At 46.8% G+C, this 8,281-nt stretch overlaps 1 protein-coding gene across 1 annotated transcript; it reads right to left on the reverse strand.

Moving 5' to 3' along the window:
- Positions 1–2,613: 2,613 nt before the first annotated feature.
- Positions 2,614–5,042, reverse strand: LOC125520227 (cytochrome b561 and DOMON domain-containing protein At4g12980-like). Its single transcript, XM_048685084.1, has 3 exons — positions 4,295–5,042; positions 3,302–3,556; positions 2,614–3,172 (listed from the first exon to the last, which is right to left on the reverse strand). Exons 1-3 carry the CDS (start codon positions 4,913–4,915, stop codon positions 2,867–2,869), a joined length of 1,182 nt encoding a protein of 393 aa, XP_048541041.1. The 5' UTR covers positions 4,916–5,042; the 3' UTR covers positions 2,614–2,866.
- Between the last annotated feature and the right edge of the window lie 3,239 nt (positions 5,043–8,281).

Raw genomic sequence — 8,281 nt, forward strand, 5'->3', positions numbered from 1 at the left:
AACGACGCGCGGGAGGGAAGTTTCATCCTCCCCAACCTCCGCGTCGCCGCCGCCGCCGCGCGGATCCGGCCGCCCGCCGCCGTCCCGCCGGTGCCTCACGCCTCGGCCGCGTCCATCCCCGGCCCCGGACGGCCGCGCCTCCTCCTCTCCGCGCGGATCGCCGCCCCTGCCCGCCCTCCGCCGCCAGAGGTGATGCGCCGCGCCGTCCCTTCGTCACCGTCGCAGCCCGCAGCGAGCAGGGCGAGGCGAGCGGCCGCGCGCGCGGCTCAGCGTGAGGAGAGCGCGGACGTCGGCCACGGTAGCAGGCACTCAGCAAGCTGGTCTCGGCAGAGAAGAAATCATAGGCCACGTCTCAATGCTGTTGCCTGCTGTCCGTATGAATTTCTTCATGCCCCCCTTGCTTGGAGCTTAATTTTAGTCCGGCGTCGGTGTTTGCCACTCTTTGCATCGCGCGGCGCATGCCCACGAGCTGTTTGATGCTTTGCGTCAATGAGTTCGAGCAGGCCTAGTTCTTGGTTCATCCACATGTTTATCAAAAGCAATATGTTTCTTGTGTCAAGAGGTTTTCGAGAAATGATCGAGGTATACATTCACTAATCAGTTGCACTAACGGTACTTTTGGAGTATCAGAACAGGGTCAAATTTGTCTGTCCTTATAAAATCGTCAAATTTTGATAATTGCTATATTTGTATGTCACACCAAGCTTTACTTTTAGCATATCTATAGTTTGAAGACAGACATTGGTGCTAAAATTTTCATCTATATTATCTATTGGACCATTAAACAAGGACATGTTTCTTCTTTAGATCTAAAAACATTGTAATTTGATTAATGTTGGACCATTCGGTGGTGTAATAATAACTAGAATGATTATTGTTTTATGTTAAATGTGATGGAATTTGTGATATGTCATATGATGAAATGTGATGAAATGTGTGATATGTGAAATGACAGTTTTAAAGGTTAGGGGTGAAGTAAAGACTAGAACCCTCAAATCCAACCCTTAAAACAGTTTAAGGGTTGGATTTGAGGGTTCTAGTATTTGCCCCTGTTTTTCAACCCTTAAAAGTGTCAAAAAGTGGCACTTCTCACCCTTTAAAACTGCTTTAAGAATTTGAGGGTTTTAGAGTTCTACTAGTAATGCTCTTAGTATGTTGTGGTCTACTATCCCTCAAAACTTTTGGTTTCGTTAAAGGAAGTCGTCAATGGGTTGAGTTGGAACTTGAGTCTAGACCGTTCCTACCAACTGGAAAGTGAGACTTGTCGGAGTAGTCTGCACTGCACGCCCAGATAATGTACTACTCCTGGAGTACGTATTGAAAATTCATGTCTTCTTTTGGAGCGTACGTGCCGTGCGAAACATGCCCATCAAATTTCTCGGGTAAGGTTGCAACCAGAAGGGCGGTCTAAATCATCCTCCCTCTTCCGACTAGGAACGTATACAATGGACGGACAAGAGCGGAAGAATCTTTCACGTTCACGGTGTGTCGAGGCACGCGGCGTGGACGGGCCTCGGATCGCGGCGCGGCGCGATCGAGCTACTCGTGCGCGACAGCCACGGGCTCCGAGCTCTCCCGCCGCCGCGACGAGGCTGAGGGTGACTGGCGGGAGAAAAGCCGAGATGCCGTTAGAATCTGGTGCTCGGCAGCAGCATGCGCCGCGTGCGTGCTGCTCTGCTCGGCGGCTTCCGCCTGACACGCGGTGGCGTCTTGGGGGTCTGGGCCATTGCCGTGCCGGCGTATTCTCCGCTCAACACGCAGAGATGCAACAGCGTTCCTCTTGCATGAAAATAAGTCCTGTAGTGTATAGCATTAGCCGCAAATGGACAAGGGACAGCGCGATCCCATGAGGGACTTCGCGCTAGGCGAACGTTTGCTCGCATATCTTCGTGCGTCAGCCAGCCTAACCAGCGATATCAATCAATGTATGTCTCGATGGGTCGCTGCAGCCTGCAAACGATCCTTTGCGCTAGGCTGCACGTCTCCATGTTCCATCTTGGCTTTCCGTACTCTTTTTGCGGTTGCCACAAGCTATTCTGTCACGAGAAAGCCCGTATGTATGAATCGACCTGCACTGAATCTAGCGCCACACACGCCCTCTCCAATTCCTCACCCGTTCGCTTCTCTTCTCGGCTCAAGTGAACCACCCACTGCACGCCACTGCCAATCTTGTTCATTCGTACCGGGACACGTATGGACAGATCCGCCACCCAGCAGGCCCACTCACGGAGTGGGAAAGTTATACATACTGTACGTACACTAGCACCAGAAACAACCAAATGTCCTGTGGGGAATACAAAAGTGAAAGAACTCTGCATTCGCTTTCCCCGGCCTTGAAGAAACAAATTCAGTGTACTTGACGCCTGCTGCCCGTGTCACCTCCTTTCTAGAGAGATCGTGCTTCCACTCACTGGCAGAAACATTTTCTATCTTCCCGGCTTCTGCTTCTGCTTCACCAACCACCACCACCGGGACACCTCTCCCGGCTATCACAAAAACAGGCCATGGCTAAATGGCCCCATAAAACAAGTGGGTGATGATGATCATCAACACAGCATATGCCACAACAAGTGTACTTCAGACCAAAACGTACCAAAATGCACGCACAACAAGTATCCAAGTATGCATCGACCGGCATCACCTCTCTCATTCCAGTATATAATAACTAATATAATGTGCAGCAGTACTATACACACACATCTATCAATCATCATCATCATCATACAAAAAGAAACAGAGAGACGAAGGCCACTAAGGCCCGGCCCTAACCTACATAGCATCTGCCAATCCATGCTCACACACACGCAGCTCAGCTCAACACAGCCCACAGACTCCGGCCACCGAGAAAGAATCACATCACATCGCATCACATGGGCAGATGGCCGTTGTTGTTGTTGGAGGCGCCGCCGTTGTAGGCCTTGTCCTCCGTCTTCCTCCTCTTGAGCACGATGGCCCAGGTGATCACCTCCAGCGCCACCGCGACGCCGCCCAGGATGCCGATGGCGATGATGTAGCCCGTCTTCCACTTCTGCGCCACGTCCAGGATGCTCATGCCCTTGAAGATGTTGACGATGCCCAGGATGATGATGGTGTAGCCCACCGAGTGGTGGTACACGTTCCAGTACACCCGCAGCTTGTGATCCTTCTTCGGCCTCAGGAACAGCGCAAAGATCTATTGCACAAGAAAGAAATGGTCACAGCATTAGTAAGCTCTGCTCAGCTAGGCAACTGGCATTGCACAAAAATGCTTCAATTTTAGCAGATGATAGAGAGAGGAATTGGGAATGTGGAGATCATCTACCTGAACGGTACCGAGAGCAAATACGGCGATCCCGATGTTCCTGTGAAGCGAGTAGGTGATTCCCTTGGACAGATTTCCTAGATGAATGCCGGTGGCCCAGCCAGACACTCCCACAGCATACCCGATCAGCTGGCAAGCAACGTGAAGGTAGAACCAGGCAGGGTCGGCTGATTTGAATGTCTTGAGGTATCTAGCAACTATGCCTCCCATTGGCAGAAGAATCCCCCAGCTCACAGCATTCAGAATTCCATGGGTCTGCACAGAAAAAAAAACAGGGGTAAGGATGACAATGTTTTGATAAAATTAGTACTCCTACTTCAGTATGCTCTGTTTTATACTTCCATCTCAATGCCATGAATGAACAAGCAAATGTAGCTATCAACAATTAGACTGATCAAAGGGTAAAGTCCACCAAGGCAGGAAGAAATCTACTGGCTAGGCAAGGAAATATCAGCTCCAGTGTGTAAATTTTCAAAGTGCATGGAACAGACAAAACCATGTGACACACAGAGTCAACTTTACGAGGAAATTATACAGCTGATGTGTGTTCAGATACAAGTCAACTCAAACCAACCGGGGCACTAGAGTTGAAATCTTGCATATGCATGTGAGATTTCACATGGCAAACAGGCACAGTTTTCTTGTGAGGTGTCCGTTAGAAGCATACAAAATTGATTGTATTTCCATGTTGTTGCCACTAGTTCATGTGGTTTACTCCTGTTTAAACATTGCAGTAAACCGCTTCGACAGCTACAGTTACTCACTCGTAGAAAAGTTGGATACTAAAAAAAATTAGAGCTTATGTTAAAAGGTGAAAATTGTCCCCATTACTTTGCCAGCAATTCAAGTTTTTTCTGTATAGAATATCTCTCCTCGTCCAATTTTAGTTTGCGTTACGATTGCCAAATTGAAGCGTTCGAAAGGAAGGAAAAACTTGAGCATGGAGGCATAAATGTGGAATCAAATGAATAAATTCCGGGGTAGAGTGCTCACATTTTTCTTCCTGAGGATGCTGCCTCCGCTGACGGCTGTGGTCGCCCCCGTGACGAGGTTGAGCTTCCCCTTGGCCCCCATGTTGGCGGCGGCCATGGCGTGTATGCCGATGCTCCCGCCCGACGCCGGTCCCACCTGCCAGACCTGGTTCACCTCCCCGGTGCCGTTCTGGAGCGCGAGCTTCCCGAACATCTGGACGCGGCCGTCGGCGCCGACCTCGGCGGCGAGGTCGGACGTCTTGTAGGCGATGGGGCCCGGCGATCCGAGCGATGTGCCCTGGATGTCGAACGTCTGGACGCCGTACGCGCCGCCGCTGCCCGTGGGCGAGGCGACGAGCGCCTGCGTGCCGCTCATGCCGTCGCCGGAGGGGTTGAGGCCCCAGGCGACCCAGCCGCCGGACGAGGGCGGCGCGGCGACGAACGCCACGGAGAGGGAGGAGGCCGCCGGGTCGTAGGTCCAGTGCACGGACGCGCCCAGGGTGGGCAGGTCGGTGCAGGCGGCGTACACGCGGTTCTTGGAGAACCTCTCCGCCGCGCACGCCCCCGCCGCGCCCACGCGCGCCGGCGCCGCGGCCACCAGCGCCGCCGCGACAAGCAGCGCAAGAACCCGCGTGACGGACATGGCCGCTGGCGTCAGAGGACGGGGAATCTCTCCTCTGGGGTTAATGGGGGTTCGGGTGGGAGGAGGCCGGTGGGTGGTGTGGTGTGGGGAAAGAGAAGGCCTGCGCTTTGGAGCCGGGGCGTGTGGGAAGCAGGGGAGGAGGTGGCGCGGTTAATAAAGGAGGAGGCGGGGAGGGGAGGAGGACATGTGGGCGCGTATGATTGGGCGGGGGTTGACGCGGTCTGGGGCCTTTAGGAAAGGCTAAACACGTTCCGTTTTTACGCCCGTTCCTTGCCGTTTCTGCGCGGCGACTTGCCCAGTTTACTACTGATGATGATGAACCGTAACGTACGGAAAGATGATCTACTATACTATACTCGTTCGGCTCATGGATTTGGTGCATATTTACCTGCCTACATTGGACGTGATGACAAATTCCTGCACGGCCATGTAGATTCAGGGGTGGCAAGTGCTCCGTTTAGTCTACCGGCTCCGCTAATTAAGCACAAACACTTACTAACTAATTTGTATCCCTCTGCTCATCTTGTCCTCTCAGCAGCTCCACTTAAACATAGCCTAGATTTTTACTCTTCTATGGAATATTTGGAAGTCTAGAAACGATTTTCTTTCCAAACAGAAAACTATCTACATGCTTCTTGGCTTATGTTGATGCGGCCTTTAATCCTGCGGTGGTGGGAAACGAAGCTTCCTTTGCAGTGTTCATAAGGAATGAAGAGAATAACCACTCACTATTCATTCAAGCGATGGCCTTAAATGTTTTCTCTCTCTATTTTGCAGGCAGAAGATATGGGTTTATTCCTGGCTGCTTCGATGGTTAAGGCTTTGGGATGGAACTTGATTTCTTTCCATTATGATTGCATGATATTGGTTGATGCCGCTGAAGCGAAGAATTTATTTGAAAGACAGACATTGGGGGGCCAGACGTTTACTTGCAAATTTATTTAATATTACTTCCTACCTCAACTCTTACAAGGTTGTCACACATATTGCTAGGATAAAAATAATCTTATTACCCACTCTCTGGCCAAAAAGGCTTTCTTGTATAGATCTTCCTCTTGTTACTCTTACTTATTCAGTTAAGCCTCTAGATGTAATCTTACAATGGCCTATGAACCGATATCTTTAAGCACACACACAAAAATTGATATGTTTGTGGGACGGTTCGAGAGACTTCAAGAACGACCTACGCCAACTATTTTTCCACTGTAACTCGAAGTTGGTAACGGTCAGATCTAACGTTGTATGCATCTTCGTAGTGATCATGATTCTTGATTCCTATGACGGGTTTTTTCTACTCCATCCATTTCCTTATACAAGGCCACTGTCAAAAATACATTTTGCATCAATACAAGGCCATCAACAGTAATCGAGGCAAAAATTAATGATGTTTCCTTGGACTAGCAACTTTTTAATAGTTACATGCATGTAGTCATAATGACACTCAGCCACTTCATTCCCATTCATTCGATGCATGTTTGTGGTGTATTAATGATCCCGGTTAACAAAAAGAAAAGTTGACTTGCAAAGGAGTCATTAAATTTTATCTTGGTACTTGTAATATGAGTTTGTGACCTTATATAAGGGAATGGAGGGAGTATTACGATTCCCAACAATTAATAAGTACCTCATATTTTGTTTATGGAGAAGAATATGGCCCTGCTTTAATTGCTTGGAAGGAGACCTACAAGCCTAAAAGCCATGGAGGATTGGGAATCCTAATTAAGAATCTGCATAAGTTTTACAACAAGGAAGAGTTGTCATGGGTCAAGCTTGTCTCGGAATCATACTATTCTGAGGCCATGTGGTAGAATTGAGGGCTCCTTTTGGTGGCAGTCTCACCTAGAGCGGCTTCCCTTATTCAAAGAGGTTGCCGCATGTTCTATGCCATCTGTAGATTTAACTTTATTTTGGGAACACAAATGGGAGGATCAACAACTCAAAGTGCAATATTCTGAATTGTACTCTTTTGCTATTAATCAAAACTCATCATATGTGGTTTTGTTGTTTCAGGCAGACATCACAGAAAGCTTCCACATACCTCTGTCAATTCAGGCTTTCAACCAGTTTGAGAATCTGAGTCATTTGTTGGTGCACCACCCTATTACTTTTGAGCATGATTGTTGGGCTTATATTTGATATTCAAAGCAATTCTCATGCAAGAAAATGTACAACCATTTGATTGATCAATGTCAGGCTCACATCATTTTCAAACGGCTTTGGAAAGCTGCTAGCCATAAAATTTTCTTCTGGTAAGTTATGCATGATAGACTTAACTCCAGAAATATCCTTAAGCGCAAGGGTGTGCACATGGAGAGTTACTAGATCATGTACTTGCATAAAATACCCTGCATCGGCTATGGAATTGCTCTTTTGTGCAAGCCTACTGGGACACTATCATCCCACGAAGACCTCCATGCATATCTACTTTCGATGAGGTCAGACTCTTGAAATCTGCCCTGCCTAAAAAGATTGTTATGGATATCATTATAATGGGTTGCTGAAATTTATAGATGCAAAGAAATGGCAAGATATTTGAGAATAAATGACCTTCAATGCATTCCTCGAGATTCAAACTGATGCAAGATATGCTGGTGATGAGGATCAGAACTAAATCCCAACACATTAATTGTCTTGACCAATGTATTGCTTGCTTTGTTTAACAAAAGTAACTAGAATTTGGAATTTCTTCATGTTAAAAAAACTGGAATTGGATAGCTTTAGGCTTGTAGTTTGCACATTAAATAACTTTTTACTTATTTTAATTAATATAAACAATTGTTCTAGAGTTTCTGGGTCAAAAAGTTAAACCATTTTTTGATACAACTATGAAATTTTAACTAATCCATCTATATGTAAGTCGCTTGAAAATTAAATTTGGATTAGTCGATTTACTAGTCTTGACCTATGCTTTGAGTGCATCTTTTTTCTGTTTTTTTCTCTGTGCTTTTTTGGCCTTGGTTTTGTCGAATGAACAGAGTTTTCGGTCAGTTCATTTCTTATTGGGCTGCGACCCGTTATCTATGCAACCCAGCCTTTCTCTTTCTCCATTTGTTTTCCTATTTTTTTTAGTTTTTATGTGTTTTTTCTTCTGTTTTTCCTTTTCAACTATCGGTTTTATTTTTGGCTATTTTCAAGATATTGGGAGCGTAAATGTATACACATAAAAACTATATAATATGCGCCAAAAATGCACCAGATTATCCTTTGCAAATTATAAAAAGTGCAATTTCACTACAAAACTTTTGCCAGTTCTTTTATTTTCCTTCTTCTTAAAGGGTAATACCAATGCCACTAACTCATTCATCCTTAATAAATTTCATTATTATTATTATTATTATTATTTTATTTTTATTCCTTTTTTATGAT

Source organism: Triticum urartu, chromosome 7 (assembly GCF_003073215.2).
Source record: "Triticum urartu cultivar G1812 chromosome 7, Tu2.1, whole genome shotgun sequence".
NCBI classification, from domain to species: Eukaryota; Viridiplantae; Streptophyta; class Magnoliopsida; order Poales; family Poaceae; genus Triticum; species Triticum urartu.

Excerpts from the sequence above, each read along its gene's own strand:
- LOC125520227 (XM_048685084.1), bottom strand. The coding sequence starts at position 4,915 with ATGTCCGTCACGCGGGTTCTTGCGCTGCTTGTCGCGGCGGCGCTGGTG. Across the intron at positions 3,557-4,294 it reads GCATCCTCAGGAAGAAAAAT|ACCCATGGAATTCTGAATGC; the intron begins GTGAGCACTCTA and ends TTTTCTGTGCAG. Across the intron at positions 3,173-3,301 it reads TTGCTCTCGGTACCGTTCAG|ATCTTTGCGCTGTTCCTGAG; the intron begins GTAGATGATCTC and ends CTTGTGCAATAG.